The sequence below is a fragment of the Schistocerca gregaria genome, chromosome 8 (genome assembly GCF_023897955.1).
Source record: "Schistocerca gregaria isolate iqSchGreg1 chromosome 8, iqSchGreg1.2, whole genome shotgun sequence".
NCBI classification, from domain to species: Eukaryota; Metazoa; Arthropoda; class Insecta; order Orthoptera; family Acrididae; genus Schistocerca; species Schistocerca gregaria.
Window position 1 is genome coordinate 450,032,692 of NC_064927.1, and position 19,266 is coordinate 450,051,957.

The window sequence follows — 19,266 nt, forward strand, 5'->3', positions numbered from 1 at the left end:
CAAGAGTAATGAACTTACAAAGCTGAACTATTTACAGCTATCAAGGCAACATAACGTTTGGTTCATGACAAAAGAGCACTGCCTAAAATCATAGTCACACTGACATATGCCATGGACCTTGCAGTGGAAAAGAGTTGGCACTGTGTTTTATTTAGCATTAAGATACACAACTCATCATCTAATTTCAATTCTCCTTTTCTTTTGAAATTATTTCTATTATCCTGTATTTCTATAGGCACTCTGTACATTCTAGTGTGTTAACTATTAGATCTTGCTAAAACTGCAGTGTCAGAGAAACGAATTTGGTGTTTCCTGGTTCTCGTTCATTATCTGCTTACTGCTGATTTATCTGTCCCGTCCAGGTGACAACTGACCTCATGTACCACAAAGTGGGTATTAATGCTTATTTTTGTAGTTCCTATGTGCACTTGGCTGTGAGTGTGAAGGATTTTACATACTCCTGATGTGACAATTTGTGGGCCTTTTGAGAGACCAAATATTCGCGCAACTTTCTCGCTGATTTAAACGCTGTATCAGTAGTGTGTTTTCTGAGTACTTCACTGACTTGAAGTGTGACAAGTATAACAACTGAAATTATATAAGTTGTGGGCCTTTGTGTGAAATAAAGAGTGCCAACTCCTCCCCACAACGAGTTCCTTAGCAATTGACTGATGTGATGTGTTGATACCTTTAAACAGTTTGGCTTGCTGAGCTTTTAAAAGTCAACTGTTTTCAGAGTCATTAAACCCTCTGACGCCCACAGCACTGGAGAGAGAGGGGATGGAGGGGAGGGGGGGGGGGGAGGGAACATTCAGTAGAGGAATGTGCACTGGATTAGGGTCTAATGCCCATGAAACAAATATCAGCACTGTCACAAATACCAGCTGTGAAAACTGTGCATTCTGATTATTTATGACACACTCATTCTGAACAATTTCTTTGTTTGGTAAAATATACTCAATGTCACTTCTAGGTCCATGTTATATTTGCTTTCTTCTGCAAGAAAGTGCCACCATGTTCTCTACAAATTCTACTAATGTAGGACCTCTGCCACTTCTACCAGCATACGACAAGTCTCCCACAAATATTTTTTTAATATTTATCCTATTTTTACATTTTATTGCCTGTAACAATAATTGTAACCTTAGATGACATTATACACTTCATTTCCTTTCTGTTTGGGTTAAGAACAGAATATAACTTTTTTAGAAAGTTAATGGAACTTATTTCTTGTCCAAACCAGTCAACTTTGGCTGCAAGAAAATATCTTAGTACTTTGTTTTTTGTCAGACAGTGTACAGATGCAATTATTCAGAAGCGATACTTATTTAAGTACACTTTCACGCTGTGGTTTATAACCATTTAAGTGATGATTTAAAGAAGATACAAAAAGATTTTAAATTTTTAAAAGAATGGAACGTGTTATGTATGTGGCCATCTAAAATGCACAGAGATTATAAAGATGACAAAGTAAGCATGGTAATGAAAGGGTCAACTTTTTACTGTTCTTTCACACTTACCTTCCAGCAACTCAAGGCTAGCACCACCTCCTGTGCTTACATGGCTGACTTTGTCTTCAGTGTCCCATTTGGCACAACACGTAGCAGTGTCACCACCGCCAATGATTGTGATGCAGCCTCTTCCTGTAGCTTCCACAACAGCATCCATCATTGCTTTTGTTCCCTTAGAAAAGTTGTCAAATTCAAACACACCTGCTGGGCTGAAAAAGCATCACTAAATCACTGCAATATTCAGTTACTTTTCATGAGTAAGATTTGAATGCTTGTAAAATGTAAATCAATGTTCTTATTATATGTCTACTTTCAATCCATGCCAAGATATTGTGTGGTATAGTATTTGATGTGAGAGCAAAATGCCTGTGGGTAAGAGCAGCAAGAGGTCAGATTTTGTTTATTATAGTGGTCTGAAAGAAGAATTATAACTAGGAGAATGGAATGATGTACAACAAATGCGGAGACAACACTGTAGAGAATACTGAACATGGTTTAAAATTTCTTATTTTAAGGTCATAGTTCTAGTCTGTGTATTAAAGTTATGGAAATATATTACATGGATTAGCTTTAATGTTTTTATTCCTGTATAAAGGATCTACAGAACCATTCCTTAACTGCTTTTCCACCCTCCAAATCTCCACTATATCATGTCCATCTGCCCCAAAAATCACACCTGTCCCTTCATTCCACATCAAAATCTCACCAATGTCTTTGATTTTCACTACTGAACATGTACCTGCTGGTAGTACTGACTACTAGAAGTACCAGAAGTGAAAATACTATAGTACAGATGCGTGTGTAAACAAAAAACTTTAGTGGCAGTTTCATCAAGAAAATAGCTCTCACCCATTCCACACTATAACTTTAGCCCTTCCTATAGGCTGTTTGAAGAGAACAATACTTTTTGGACCAACATCTAGTCCCATCCAACCATCAGGAATGCCTTCTTCCAGTGTAGCAGCTCCAACTTGCGCATTTTCAGCAAACTTATCTGCAGTTACAAAGTCTACTGGCAGGTGTATTAATACTTTGTTCTTCTCAGCCTTGGCTACAAGATCTTTTACAATGTTTGCACCATCTTCATCATACAATGAGTTCCCAATCTGTGAAACAGAAAGTAACAGGTAAGTACTAAGTTTGGTAAGGGAAGAAATGGTGCAGAAAATGACAGACAAGGAAAAGTGAGAGTAAGCATACAGGAGTGGGAAGGCAACAAGCAGAGGTTCAGACCAGGGGACCTGCAGGGACACAGGATCTACAGCAATGGAGATCGTTTCCACCCACAGTTCTTCTCATGTACATCTTTCCTAAAGTTTCCAAATACTTTGCACACTGTATATAAATTATTATTATTATGAACACATTAAACATGTTCAGATTGGTGCAAGCTGTAGTAGTCATTCAGAGGTGAAGAAGCTGCATTAAACCAATCTTCAGACTGAAGACAACAGAAAAATTTAAGCAGATTACCCTACAATGGCTGAAACCATACTTATCAAACATAAAGCAAAGAGTTAGAAACTCTTTAAATGGGGCAAATTATAATTCAGACTGGAAAAAAATAGCTCAGAATGTTCCACAAGGCCACAAATTAGGCCTAGTTCTATCTCTCTTATATGTTAATGACTTATTAAAAACAGTCTCCCATCAGTTCTATTTGCAGATGCCACTTCTGTCTTCAATGAAAATCTGGATTCAGAAGAAATTCTCAAATCTGTAATCAGTACCCACAGAATCTTAGAAACTGTTTCAGTTAAATGGTTGAATCTAAACATATCTAAGATTCACATGATGCAAATCATATGGACCTCAAAACAAGAAACGTATATGAGGCACTGACCTTTAAATGTTATTACTCAGTGGATGAATTCAAGCATAACAAACTGCAAATTAAGCTGGATACAATGTGTTACATATCCCAAGAAATATAATTATAGTCATTTATTTAGTGCTGTTATTTATTAGTGCGAAAATCATTGTAACTGTGTTATAAACTTTTGACATGTTCACATATGCAAATCAAATGGATAGCAAATGTACATCACAAGAAGAATAAACCACAATTCCACAATGCCATCCCCGCTCCCAATCAGGTACCACTTAGAACATGTAGGACATTCAAAGACTGGACACACTGTGCTGCCAGGTAGGATGTACGGGAAGACCAAGTTTTCTATTAGTGTTAACCCAAGAATATTGTGTTATGACTGGAAGAGCAGTACGACAGATACAAGAGTGTGAAATAAACTACTTTCACTGTAAAAAATTCATATAAACTTTTTTGGGTGGAAATGTGGAAGCCTTGTCTATTCTGCATGAGTAGGGGCGGTCAAAACTGTGCTGAAGTTGGTGCCTGAGAAAACAAGTCTATCGAGAGCTGCAACAGATTGCATAACTGTCAAAGAGAGGAGACCGTTTATAATGGTGTTGACTGCTACAGCAAGTAAGGTTACACTGAGTGGAGCCCACAGGTACACAGTTCTCTTTTCAAGTGTCCAATTGAAAATTTGTCGCATACATTAAAAATCCAGTCTTTGAAAAACTTCTGTATAAAATCATGCAGGCACACTCAGATGGCCCATCTTCACATTGCACAGAGGATTCCCATACAACAGTATGTGTCTCAGACTGTTCACAAATGAAAGAAATACAGTCACAATCTGGCAATTCTGCAGAAAGTTATCCATGCTGTAGGTTGACAAGGTGACAAGATGGTTAACTAGAAATGTACCTATAAAAGTCACACTGGATGTTTGCTTGCAATTTCTGAGACTCAAGTCACCATACCAGCTGCCCTTTCATTCACTTGGTCCATTATCTGGTAGAAATTACTGGTAAGGAAGGTAGGATGGTAGCTCAAAATCTCTGAAGTACTGACTCAAGGTGTTTGGATATATCAACGGCATCGAAATCATTTGCAGTGGCTGGGCAGGCTATTGGAAGATGGCCTCTTTGCCAGCAACACAACTACACTCCTGGAAATTTAAATAAGAACACCGTGAATTCATTGTCCCAGGAAGGGGAAACACTTTATTGACACATTCCTGGGGTCAGATACATCACATGATCACACTGATAGAACCACAGGCACATAGACACAGGCAACAGAGCATGCACAATGTTGGCACTAGTACAGTGTATATCCACCTTTCGCAGCAATGCAGGCTGCTATTCTCCCATGGAGACGATCATAGAGATGCTGGATGTAGTCCTGTGGAACGGCTTGCCATGCCATTTCCACCTGGCGCCTCAGTTGGACCAGCGTTCGTGCTGAACATGCAGACCGCGTGAAACGACGCTTCATCCAGTCCCAAACATGCTCAATGGGGGACAGATCCGGAAATCTTGCTGGCAAGGGTAGTTGACTTACAAATTCTAGAGCACGTTGGGTGGCACGGGATACATGCGGACGTGCATTGTCCTGTTGGAACAGCAAGTTCCCTTGCCGGTCTAGGAATGGTAGAACGATGGGTTCGATGACTGTTTGGATGTACCGTGCACTATTCAGTGTCCCCTCGACGATCACCAGAGGTGTACGACCAGTGTAGGAGATCGCTCCCCACACCATGATGCCGGGTGTTGGCCCTGTGTGCCTCGGTCGTATGCAGTCCTCATTGTGGCGCTCACCTGCACGGCGCCAAACACGCATACGACCATCACTGGCACCAAGGCAGAAGCGACTCATCGCTGAAGACGACACGTCTCCATTCGTCCCTCCATTCACGCCTTTCGCGACACCACTGGAGGCGGGCTGCACGATGTTGGGGCGTGAGCGGAAGACGGCCTAACGGTGTGCGGGACCGTAGCCCAGCTTCATGGAGACGGTTGCGAATGGTCCTCGCCGATACCCCAGGAGCAACAGTGTCCCTAATTTGCTGGGAAGTGGCGGTGCGGTCCCCTACGGCACTGCGTAGGATCCTACAGTCTTGGCGTGCATCCGTGCGTCGCTGTGGTCCGGTCCCAGGTCGACGGGCACGTGCACCATCCGCCGACCACTGGCGACAACATCGATGTACTGTGGAGACCTCACGCCCCACGTGTTGAGCAATTCGGCGGTACGTCCATCCGGCCTCCCGCATGCCCACTATACGCCCTCGCTCAAAGTCCGTCAACTGCACATACGGTTCACGTCCACGCTGTCACGGCATGCTACAAGTGTTACAGACTGCGATGGAGCTCCGTATGCCACGGCAAACTGGCTGACACTGACGGCGGCGGTGCACAAATGCTGCGCAGCTAGCGCCATTCGACGGCCAACACCGCGGTTCCTGGTGTGTCCGCTGTGCCGTGCGTGTTATCATTGCTTGTACAGCCCTCTCGCAGTGTCCGGAGCAAGTATGGTGGGTCTGACACACCGGTGTCAATGTGTTCTTTTTTCCATTTCCAGGAGTGTATGTTTATCTCCAACAACAGCCAAGGGCGTAAAATGGTTAAAAGAATTTACAAAAGATACAAGAGACTTTTTTGCTAACTGCCTACAATTATTTGACACCCTTTGCATGCATTTGTTTATAAAAGATACAGTTTTCTATCATGGTATGTCATTCAAAGACAAGGAGAACATGTCTCCATGTGCAAACAGCATCTTGACGTTCCTTGATCCATCAGGGCACTGGGGTTCATCGCTGGTGGAAGACATTCAGGATAAGGACTGTTCAGTGGCAGAGACGGTAACATTCGCAAGACACTTTACTTGATTCTCACTGGTGCTGAATTATTGTTTGCCAGCCCCTAGTCTGCTTTGGAAAGTGCCAAATGGTCTTACATGTAAATTAACTACAAGCTGCAGTATCTTCACCATGGTTCCACGAATGGAAATCTGACACAAACAGCTTGTAAGTGGATGTTAAAAGGATCCCCACGAGCTGGAGCTTCCTCCTCGGTAAGGAGGGTGTAATGTATCATGTAGCAGTGTAAAAGATCAAAGTGGCCTTGAATGCATATTTTCGTTTCTTGCATGTGTAAATCTAGGGATTGTGATGTAATGGCAGCTGCCATTCTGCTCTCCACAATCTGATGCATGCATTCCGACTGAGGACACTTATATTTGAGAAGAGATGCGTATTTTCTTAGTGATGGTAGCTTCAGAGAACCTGGTTTCACATGTACTGCCAGATTCAGAGCAGGAGTAGCCTGCACTATTATTTTTTCACAGATCAGCAGAAGTTGGCCAGGCAATGTTTTCATTGCAGTGTTGCATTGAGAAGTATCTCAAGTTGGGGGAAGGGGAAGAAAATCTTTGTCTCCTTATGTCCTCTGCATTTGCCAGACCAGAAAATGATCTTGTGCTGGTGAGAGACAAGCAAAAAACTGTCTCTGTAGCACTTCATCTTAAGTTTCCATTATTTTGTATGGATCATGAGAGTGAAGGTTTCTTAGCATGTTTTGCAGGTACAGTAGTGGTAGATAAGATGCCACTTTTAAGTGGTCTGAGATTTTACAATTGCAGCACTAAAATGGAGGCTTTAGGTCCGTGTGGCCATCCCCTTTTTAGCCATAACATAGCAACAATAGAGCTTTAACTGTATGATGATGGTACAGAAGGCTTTCTGACAGCAAATATTTTCTGGGCAGGACAAAGTGGCGTGGTCTCCTGTACAGTTATTGCAGAGTGTGATACACATCTCCCTCATGTGCATCTTTGCCTCAAGTTACACATTTGGCTGCATTTTTACAGGACATGCACATATGATTGAAATGTTGCTGCTAGTAGCAACACATCAGGTTGTATTGGACAGGCGGACAGTTTTAACTCCGTGCACATAATTTAGTACGTAATAAGTCTCTACACAAACAATATATTCATGGAGGATTATAAATTTCAACAATTTTTTATCCTGAAAGGCAATGACTGCCTCTATTAGTAAAGATCCATTGCATATGTGAGAACATGACATCACTGGGCTAGCAGTTTAGTACACTCCTTGGTAAATGATGAACTTTGTTGGTTGGGTGTGGGATTGAAGGGACCAGACTGCTAAGGTCATCAGTCCCTTGTTCCACGATAAAATCACACGAAATAAAAACTGTCAGTCGTTAAAAACGGAGAACTGAGACAAGGGACGACAATACAAGAAAGACAGACAGAGACCAGACAAACGGAACTAAAATCACACCAAGTGTGAAGGTGGTTGGCCGACCACGAAAATAAGGAAAAGCCAACCACCAAATGACATTAAAACCCACAGTTTAAAACCACAGGCCAAAGGCCCAAGTCAATACAGGAGATAAAAGGACAAACACTCAAATCATACGATAAAAACCCCCTGCCCGAATAAAACTCAACACGAGGTCCGCCATAGCAACGTCATCACATAAAAGGGCAGGGAGGGTATCAGGCAGCACAAACGTCTGCCTGAGTCCTGTTAAAAGCGGGCAGTCCACCAAAATGTGGACCACCGTCAGAGCTGCCCCGCAGTGACATAGCGGTGGGTCCTCCCGGCGCAACAAATGGCCGTGCGTCAGCCACGTGTGGCCAACGCGCAGCCGGCAGAGGATGACAGTCCTTCCAAGAGGCCCGCATGGAGGAGAGCCACACACCGGTCGTCTCCTTCACCCCCCGAAGTTTGTTGGGCGTGGGCAGGGTGCGCCACTCGTCACCCCAGGCACCAAGCACTTTCTGGCGCAAAAGCGACAGGAGATCACACTCCATAAGGCCGAGTTCCAGAGCCAGTGAACTCACTGCCTGTTTAGCCAGCGCGTCAACCCGCTCATTGCCCGGGATGCCGACATGACCCGGGGTCCAAACAAAGACCACGGAGCGGCCACAACGGGCAAGAGCATGGAGCGACTCGTGGATGGCCATCACCAGACGGGAACGAGGAAAGCACTAGTCAAGAGCTCTTAAACCACTCAGGGAGTTACTACAGATGACAAAGGACTCACCTGAGCGGGAGCGGATATACTCTAGGGCGCGATAGATGGCAACCAACTCGGCAGTGTTTACACTGTTCCCGGGTGCCAGCGACCGTTGCTCACAGTGATCCTCTAGAGTAAGAGCGTAACCAGTGCGACCAGAGACCATCGAACCGTCGGTATAGGCCACGGCAGATCCGGGAAACTCGGCAAGGAGAGAAACAAAGCGGCGGCGGAGGGCTGGAGGAGTGACCGAGTCTTTCGGACCCTGTGCCAAATCCAGCCGAATGCATGGTCGGCGCACACACCAAGGGGGCAGACGGAGATTGGCCCGGAAAACAGGCGGGAGAGGAAAAAACTCAATCCCACACAGTAGAGCCCGGATGCGAACCGCGATCGTACACCCTGACCGGGGTCGCCTGTCTGGAAGATGGACGATCGAGTGTGGGAACAGGAGACGGTAGTTGGGATGTCCTGGCAAGCTACAAACGTGGGCAGCATAAGCGGCCAGAAGTCGGTCGCGCTGGATCCGCAATGGAGGAACACCAGCCTCCACAAGTAAGCTGTCAACAGGGCTTGTCCGAAATGCTCCTGTGGCGAGTCGGATCCCGCAGTGATGGATGGGATCCAGCAATTGCAATGCTGATGGCGATGCCGAACCATAAGCCACACACCCATAATCAAGGGGGGACTGGATCAGCGCTTGATACAGCCGGAGAAGGGTGGACCGATCGGCACCCCATCCGGTGTGGCTAAGGCAACGGAGAGTGTTTAAATGCCGCCAGCATGTTTGTTTAAGCTGCCTAATATGAGGCAGCCAAGTCAACCGGGCATCAAATACCAGTCCCAAGAACCGATGCGTCTCTACCACAGCAACAGGTTCACCGTCAAGGTAAAGGCGTGGCTCAGGGTGAACCGTGCTACGCCGGCAGAAATGCATAACGCAGGTCTTAGCGGCCGAAAACTGGAAGCCGTGCGCTACAGCCCATGACTGCACCTTGCGGATAGCGCCCTGCAGCTGGCGCTCAGCAACTGCAATGCCAGCGAAGCTGTAGTAGAGGCAGAAGTCGTCTGCATACAACGAAGCTGCGACGGACGATCCCACCGCCTCAGCGAGTCCATTGATCGCAATTAAAAACAGGGAGACACTGAGGACAGACCCCTGTGGGACCCCGTTCTCCTGGACCCGGGAGGAACTGTGGGACGCAGCAACTTGCACGCGGAAGGAACGAGACGACAGAAAATTCTGAATAAAAATCGGGAGCGGGCCCCTAAGACCCCACCCATGAAGTGTGGCCAGGATGTGATATCGCCAAGTCGTATTGTACGCCTTCCGCATGTCGAAGAGATGGCAACCAGATGTTGGCGGCGTGCAAAGGCTGTACGGACAGCAGACTCTAGGGAGACCAGATTATCGACGGCAGAGCGGCCTTTACGGAACCGACCCTGAGACGTAGCCAGAAGGCCTCGAGACTCGAGGAGCCAACTCAACCTCCGGCTCACCATACGTTCTAGCAACTTGCAAAGAACGTTGGTGAGGCTTATGGGGCGGTAGCTGTCCACCTCCAGCGGGTTCTTGCCAGGTTTCAACACAGGGAGGACGATGCTTTCTCGCCATTGAGACGGGAACACAACCCAGATGCGGTTGAAAACATCTAGGAGGCGTCACTGGCAATTCACAGAGAGGTGTTTCAGCATCTGGCTGTGGATGCGGTCTGGCCCAGGAGCCGTATCAGGGCAAGCAGATAGTGCTCTCTGGAATTCCCAGTCGCTGAAAGGAGCATTGTACGACTCCGCGTGGCGCGTGTGAAAGGAAAGCTTCCAACTTTCCAACCGCTCTTTCCGGGAGTGGAAGGCCAGTGGGTAATTCGTAGATGCGGAACACTGAGCAAAATGCGCTGCTAACCGGTCCGCAATCGTGTCGGAGTCAGGACACACCACTCCATTCAGCGAAAGCCCAGGGACAGAGACAGGCGGCCGATAGCCATGGAGTCGCCTAATCTTAGCCCAAAACTGCGATGCAGAAATATGGACGCCAATGGTGGAAACATACCGTTCCCAGCACTCCTGCTTCTGTTGGCGAATAAGGCGTCGGGCACGGGCACGGAGCTGTTTAAACACGATGAGGTTCTCCAAGGACGGGTGCCGCTTATGGCGTTGAAGAGCCCGCCGGCCATCTCTAATCGCCTCTGCGATCTCGGGCGCCCACCAAGGCACAGTCCTCCGCCGAGGGGACCCGGATGAACAGGGAATCGCAGATGCCGCCGCAGAAACGATGCCGGTGGTGACCGACTGAACCACCGCATCAATGGTGTCATGGGAAGGAGGTGCGATAGTGGCGTGAGAGGAGAATAAGCCCCAATCAGCCTTATTCAGAGCCCATCTGGAGGGGCGTTCAGAAGAGTGACGCTGTGGTAGTGACAGAAAGATGGGAAATGGTCACTACCACATAAGTCGTCATGGACACTCCAGTGGATGGATGGTGAAAGTCCGGGGCTGCAGATAGAAAGGTCGATGGCCGAAAATGTGCCATGGACTACGCTGAAATGTGTCGGATCTCCCGTGTTTAAGAGGCAGAGGTCAAGCTGCGAGAGAAGAGTCTCGACATCTCTACCCCGGCCAGTAGTCGCGGCGCTACCCCACAGGGGGTTATGGGCGTTAAGGTCGCCCAGTAACACAAAAGGAGGAGGCAGTTGTGCTATCAATGCTGCCAACACATGACGCGAGACATCACCATCTGGCGGAAGATACAAACTGCAGACAGTAATAGGCTGAGGCGTCCACATCCTTACAGCGACAGCCTCTAAAGGTGTGTGAAGAGGTACACATTCGCTGTAGACAGAGTTAAGGATGTAGACGCAGACTCCACCAGATACCCTCTCATAAGCTGCCCGATTCTTGTAATAACCCCGATACCCACGTAGGCAGGGGTCCGCATTGCCGGAAACCAAGTTTCCTGTAGGGCAATGCAGAGGAAAGGGTGACTGCTGATGAGTTGGCGAAGCTCAGCAAGGTGGTGGAAAAAAGCGCTGCAGTTCCACTGGAGTATCGCTTTGTCCAGGTCCGAAAAAGGCGTGAAGGGGCCGAGGAGGCAGATCACGCCACTGGGTCACCTGCTGCCACCTATGGAGGACCAGTACAATCTGCTTCCATGGTGTCCGAGGGTCCGGCGAGATCCAGGTCCTCAGCGGACGCCCGGATCTCCACCTTATCCTTGGACGCAGAGCCTGTAGGGAGCAGTGGGGTGGATGCCACCGCGTGTTCCTTGGCCTTAGAGGTCTTCTTCTTCGTCTTGTCTCTCTGGTCCTTGGGTTTCATTGGCTGGGAGGGCTCCAGCAAGTCAGTCTCCGGGACGGAGGAGGAGCGGGAAGCCCTGCGACCAGCCGCTGGTCTGCTTTTCTTCCATTGGCTGACGTCACCCTTCCCAGAGGCGGAAACCTGGGAAGGAAGGGACCCAAGGGACCCTTTCCGTGCTATTCGAGCCGGGGAAGTTTGAGGCTTCCCCAGCTTAGAAGTGGGGACTGATGTCCCCGATGGTTGGGGGGTTGTTGCTCCTGAGGCAGGTAGTGCAGGAGCAGCAGGGAGTGAAGTGCCCCCCACCATCAAGGGGGCAGGTGTAGCATTCCGGCTCTGAGAGGTGGCAGTCTGAGGGAGAGCTAATGGGGCCATAACAGTAGCAGCCGCGGTGTAAGAGGCAGTCATTCGAACAGGATGGAGGCGTTCGAACTTCTGTCTGGCCTCAGTGTATGTCAGGCGGTCCAGGGTCTTATACTCCATGATTTTGCGCTCTTTCTGGAAGATCCTGCAGTCCGGCGAGCAAGGCGAGTGGTGCTCTCCGCAGTTTACACAGATGGGAGGCGGAGCACATGGAGTATTGGGATGTGATGGGCGTCCACAATCTCGACATGTGAGGCTGGAAGTACAGCGGGAAGACATATGCCCGAACTTCCAGCACTTAAAGCACCGCATCGGGGGAGGGATATATGGCTTGACGTCACAACGATAGACCATCACCTTGACCTTCGCAGGTAAAGTATCACCCTCGAAGGCCAAGATGAAGGCACCGGTGGCAACCTGCTTATCCCTTGGACCACGATGTATGCGCTGGACGAAGTGAACACCTCGCCGTTCTAAATTGGTGCGAAGCTCGTCATCGGACTGCAATAGAAGGTCCCGATGGAATATTATGCCCTGGACCATATTAAGACTCTTATGGGGCGTGATTGTAACCGGAACATCCCCCAGCTTGGTACAATCGAGTAACCGGCGGGACTGGGCGGAGGACGCCGATTTGATCAAAACCGAGCCCGAGCGCATTTTGGACAAGCCCTCCACCTCCCCGAACTTGTCCTCTAAGTGCTCGACGAAGAACTGAGGCTTCATGGATGTAAAGGATTCACCATCAGCTCTCGTACACACCAGGTAGCGGGGCGAGTATGGTTCGCTGGCATCCTTAGTCTTTCGTTCCTCCCATGGTGTAGCCAGGGAGGGGAACGATTTGGGGTCATATGTAGTTGCATTGTATTGAGCCCTGGAACGCTTAGAGACTGCTGGCGGCTGGCCGCCAGCAAGAGATGATGTACCACGCTTCATTGCGGGTCATCCGCCCTGATGCCACCCACTCCGACCAAGGGCCCTCCCCACGGGCGCCACCCAGCCTCAGCAATGACCACCTGGCAGGATGGCCATTGTCGGGAGTCCCAATGCCCCAAGGAGATAGGCATCTACTCCTTGGCATACGTGGGGAGTTAACGGCGCTGGCATCAGCAGAGCGATCCCTGTGTAGTCAGGGTACATGGCGGCCCCACCACAACGGACTGGCTACCGTGCTGGATTTCAGGTGATGTGGTCCAATATCGTCATTGGCGCATAAAGCGACACAGCATAGCAGACTGCAATAAACTGCACCCAAGAACAAATCCACGCCCAAGAGATGGTAGGTGAGCGGGACTGCTAAGCGATGACGACAAACCTGGCTAGAGATGGTAATGCAAGATGGACACATCGCTCCTTGTAAGGCGCCCTTCCCCAATCGGCTCGCTCTTCGGAAAATTTAGAAGGATGGAGGTCAAACCCGTTAGGGGACCATCTCACAAGGCCAAAACGTTTGAGACTCCTTTTAGTCACCTCTTACGACAGGCAGGAATACCGTGGGCCTATTCTTACCCCCGAACCCACAGGGGGGAAATGATGAACTGATTTACTTTAACGGAACTCTACCTGCTTTCCATGTGTGATACTACTAGGTAGTGAGGTTCAACTGGAAAATTTATCATTTCCTTTGTTTCATTCAATTTCTATTTGTTGGGCGGATGTTGAATAGGTTTGGTGTACTCATTTCAGTTTGATCTCCACAATTGCCAGCATTTCCAATAGAGCACTACTGCCTTCTGGGAGGGAGTGGATGATTCCACACAGGTATACTATTCTGCCTTAAGAGATTGTACACATCTCAGGTCACATTCCCTAGACACCAAGTACAGTCATCAATTGGCAACTGAGAAGGTACAAACTCAGGCAGTCATCCCTCTCTGATCCTGGCCTTTACCAGAAGGTGCATGCAGGTGATTGTAACTAACCTTAACCCAATCACCCTGTACACATCAAACTCTTCAGCATAGAGAGACTAGTAACAGTGTCAAAAGCAACCATAAAAGAGGAGATGAAGACTTGAGGACAGAAGCTGGCATGTGGAAGGGGAAGCAATGCCAGTACTGGCTGGGAACCCAGTGGGTGCCAACAACCACTTTTTCATTGGACATGAGTTTCACAGAGATTGGTGATGGAGCAGAGTGAAGAAGAAGGGGACATATTTGCAGCATGTAAAATGAATTAATATTGCAAGGGCCAGTGAAGAGTCAGTAGGTCAGTAAGTACACAAAGTAATCACGTTGTAGAGATCTGTAGACAGCGAATATCTTATTATGGCTCATTCAATGACCACAATGTAATGTAACATCGAAACTGGTACCTTCAAAATTTACAGCGAAGGTGTACTGCTCTTTAATTCATTCTTGATAGTTTCACTGATCAAATTAAGTATTCTTGACAATTTTCTATCTTTGTTTTACTATGTAACTTTGTCATATACAAACCCAAATCACCCAACCCATGTATGTAAAGAACAAATTGTAGCTGGAAATATAAATGAAAGCATAACTATTAGATTAAGGAACAGATAATTTTCAGTGTATGATGAAATATTTTTTGTAAACACTATCTCTTAACTTTTTGAGAGGCAGGTAAATATTACAAAAATTTATCCTAAAGGGGCATGAACAATAATTTACATATTTCAAATTTGATTCATTTGTAAAGTTTTAGTTTTATTATTGTGGTATGTTTTCTACAGTAGGTTTGAAAAAAAATCAACCTCAACAACAACCATCACCCCAATACAGTATACAAGTTCAATAGTTGGTGGTTCACCTTTGGTATAACTTTCTTTTAATTTGTGTGGTATCTCTTGAAGCTGTTTTCGCCTGCTCTCAGGCAGGAAGGTACTTTTCACTGAACATATCCACACAGTTTGGAGCAGGTTTTTTCTTGAACTGCAAACTTTTTAGACGAACGAATAAGCTGATGTTTACTGCTTTCATGGCAAATACTTTCTTCTATTAATGGCTTGTGTGCCTTGATATGAGATGACAAATTATATTTGTATACAAAGGATGAAGTAGCAGCCACTGAAATTACTACTGGAGCCAACTGTTTTTACATCTCTCAACAAAAGTGAATGTTAGGTCTGTCATCATTTTCCTCACTGTCAACACTGTTGTCCCCTCCCAGGGGACACTGTCTTGTAGTAGGCACCTTCAGTGCCAGGCAGGAGGGCTTGCGTGCTTCCATGAAGTTGAGAGCTGTGCTAGCATTAGCATAGCTACTGGTAGGGTCACCCAAGCCAGACTGGTCTCTACTGAGGAGCCAGACGAAGTGTTTCTCACAACATAGGGCAAGGAGGGCTCTTGAGGTGTAGTGAAGCCAGCTTCCCTAGGGGAGTAAATCTAATACAAATCCTGGTCCTCCAGATTGTGAGCTTGGTGTGGAGCTAACAACTCTGCCTTGTGAAGATTTTATACCATTACTGAAACATTTAAGAGAGCAAACCAGATGGACACCTTGTTGATGACCTTTGGTTTGAAAACAAGAACAAGAATTGGTTTTGGAATGTAAGAATGATGTTTGAGTAAGGAAATCTTGAACAAGTATCTAGGGAGATGGAACGATAAGAATTGGTGATACTTGGACTGAGCGAAATGTGATAGAATGGTTTTGGGGAATTCGGGCTGGGAGATGGGAAGACACATCTGTATTCAGGGAAACAGGGAAGAAAATACCACAAAAATGAAGTGGGTATACTAATGACAAGAGAAGAAAGGAGAAGCTTATTAGAGTGAAAGCTAATCTCAGATCATATTATTACAGTACAATTTGAGACCTGAGTAAGAAACATATCTTGTGCACTGTTATGCACCCACAGAACATGCAGACACCCAAGAAAAGGGCAACTTCTATGGACAATTGGAAGAGGTTCTAGCCAGGATCAAAAAGAAGACATAAAAATTGTGATGTGAGACCTCAATGATAACACTGATTGTGAAAATAAAGGGTTAGAGAAAGTTACGGGAAAACACGGTGCTGGAGTCCAAAATGACAACAGGGCATTTTATTGTTATGTGCCTAAACAACAGCTTGGTTATTGGAGGATCAGTGTTCCCACACAAATGCTGCCAAAAAATAACATGGCTCTCACAAGATGGCACGACACAAAATCAGATCGATCATTTTGCAATTAGCCAGATGTGGAGGTGTTCTTGACGTGCGAAACAGAAGAGGTGCTGACTGCAGAAGTGACCAGTAAGAACAAGAATGCACTAGCTGTAAAAGAAAAGGAGATTGAGCAGCTGGAGAGGTTTTGTTATCTGGGAAATATTGTTTCCAAAATTGGAGGGGCAACAGAAGATGTCGAATGTAGGATCAAAAAGGCAAAAGCTGCGACCAGTTTGGACACCTTGTGAAATATTGTTGAAGGTAAAGCTTAAAATCTTTGACTCACATGTAAAATCTTTTCAGTGGTGTGAGACGTGGAAGGTGACAGCACAAATTGTAACAGGAGTACAAACCTTCATAAATGTTTGAGGACTATACTGGAAGTACACTGGCCAAATATCTCAAACCAGGAATTATGGCAACACACCCAACTATGGAAAGCCGAGATACCCGTAAAAGAAAGGAAATGGAGATGGGCTAGACACACCCTGAGAAGAGTTGTTGTTGTTGTGGTCTTCAGTCCTGAGACTGGTTTGATGCAGCTCTCCATGCTACTCTATTCTGCGCAAGCTGCTTCATCTCCCAGTACCTACTGCAACCTACATCCTTCTGAATCTGTTTAGTGTATTCATCTCTTGGTCTCCCTCTACGATTTTTACCCTCCACGCTGCCCTCCAGTACTAAATTGGTGATCCCTTGATGCCTCAGAACATGAACTACCAACCGATCCCTTCTTCTAGTCAACTTGTGGCACAAACTTCTCTTCTCCTCATTTCTATTCAATACTTCCTCGTTAGTTATGTGATCTACCCATCTAATCTTCAGCATTCTTCTGTAGCGCCACATTTCGAAAGGTTATATTCTCTTCTTGTCTAAACTATTTATCGTTTCACTTCCATACATGGCTACACTCCATACAAATACTTTGAGAAACGACTTCCTGACACTTAAAACTATGCTCAATGTTAACAAATTTCTCTTCTTAAGAAACGCTTTCCTTGCCATTGCCAGTCTACATTTTATATCCTCCTGAGAAGAGGCCAGCAACATATTCCAAAGCAAGCTTTAGAATGGAACCCGCAAGGAGGAGAGGCTGACAAAGGTTGATCTGGTATAGAACTGTTGAAGTTGGGGTGGCAGCCGTTGGTCACTTCTGGAGTAACATCAAGAATATGGCAACAAACAGGGTCAGATGGAGGGCTCTAAATGGTGCCACCTCAGAGTAGAAAGAACTAAGTCAAGTAAGTCAACACTGTTGTCACTAGAAAGAATTTCATCAACAAATATTTGGTAACAGTCTTCTTCTGTTTTTCCTTTTTGGCGAAACATACTGAACGGAGAAAAAGAACAGATTAGCACACTAGCCACAAAGGAATCTGTCTAAGTATAGAAAATTCTATTTGAATAAAAAGTAATATGAGGCGCTATCCAAAATTTTTGGACTAGTGCTGCCATCTGTTGAAAACCTTACCTTTGGACCAATGGTCATCATCACCCTCTAAATAGTTCCCATCCACACGTACACACCAGTCCCAGCACTTCTGTCACTGGTCAACAGTTTTCTGGTGGTCCTGTTCTTTGAGGGTGTTGACACACCACCAGCGATGCTTCTCAAATCCTCTCTAGAGTGTTGAACCAATGGCCTTTCAACGTGAGTTTCAGTTTTGAGAATAGTGCGAAGTCGCAAGGTGCCAAATATGGCGAGTACTGTGGGTGGGGTACAACCACCATGTTTTTTTTTTGTCAGAAAGGTCCTGGTGAGCAAGGATGTGTTACAGTGCGTGTTGTGATGTAGCAGCCAGTTCCCTTGTTGCCAAAGTTCAGGCTGTCATCACCGTCACAAAACATCCCAGTAGTAAGCAGAATTCACTGTTTGGTTGGGACAAATTCTTTGTGCACAATTCCCTTGGTATCAAAGAAAACCATGATCATACTCTTCACTTTGCTCTTCACCTGCCTCACTTTTTTGGGTCTTCGAGAGCCCAGGCTCTTCCACTGGGATGATTGTTGCTTTGTCTCAGTCGTAACCGTAAATCCAGCTCTCGTCACCAGTAATAACCTGTGACAAGAAGGTTGGATCGTCATATGCAGTCTGACGAAGGTCCGTGCACACTTCAACATGCTGTGCCTTCTGATCAGCAGTCAAAATCCTTGGCACAAATTTTGCAGTGACACGATGCATGCCCAATTCATCAGTCAACATTTACTGACATGTCCCATAACCAACACTCACTTCACCTGCAAGGCCTTGAATGGTTCGATGTTGATCCATATGAATCAATTTTTAAAGTTTGGCAACAATGTCTGGCATTGTGTGGCTAACAGGCCTTCTAGTGTGAGCATCATCTTCGATATCTGTACGGCCAGCCCTGAACCAACTATGTCACTCAAATAGACAGGTACGGTTCATGCTCTGTCCCCCAAACACTTGCTGAATCATTGCAAGGGTCTCAGTAGCACTTTTCCGACATGCACACAGAATTTGATACAAAAGCGTTATTCTGTTCGCGGAGCCATTGTAAACTCGCCACACACCAGACACAGTATTACGGAAATCACTGTGGGCATGCAACATGTCCTCCCAGCTGAATGCCACTCCACACACTGACTCATCAAATATGCAGCTCTCGCCACCTAGCAATGCAAAGATCTACTACTCATATTTTCCAAATGGCAGCACTAGTCCCGAAAATTTTGGATTTCACCTTGTACTGCATGTAGATTTATGGAGTATCAACACACAAATATTATAATTACTATCAAAAATAGCTGTATAAAAGAGGAACTACAGAGAGAAAAGCATGACACTTCCATGAACACCAACAATGCATGAAATAACTCGTGTCATAAAAATGTGGCAAAAGTACTGCACTGTGAGTTTCCTACCATCTAGTGAAACTTAAGTCATCAATTAGTTGGTTAGTTGATACCATTACCAACCCTGAAGGGTAAATTGAAAAATGTAGTTAGCCACCTTTTCAAAGTGTCTACATATGTGGTAAGTTACAATGATGCCCACCCTTCAGAAAGTTATGGAATATTTGATACAATTGAAGTAATACAGTACTGCAGTAAAATTGATGGAATTGTTACTATCTACACAAAGCATACATTAAATTCAGCTTTC

General features: G+C 46.0%; 1 protein-coding gene across 1 annotated transcript in view; it reads right to left on the reverse strand.

The window, feature by feature from the left end:
- Positions 1-19,266, reverse strand: part of LOC126284762 (phosphoglycerate kinase) — a 59,038-nt gene that overhangs the window by 14,828 nt on the left and 24,944 nt on the right. The window contains exons 6-7 of the mRNA XM_049983922.1: positions 2,361-2,617; positions 1,521-1,720 (exon numbers count right to left, since the gene is read on the reverse strand). Coding sequence (XP_049839879.1) covers positions 1,521-1,720; positions 2,361-2,617 — 457 coding nt within the window. The remainder of the gene's footprint in view (positions 1-1,520; positions 1,721-2,360; positions 2,618-19,266) is intronic.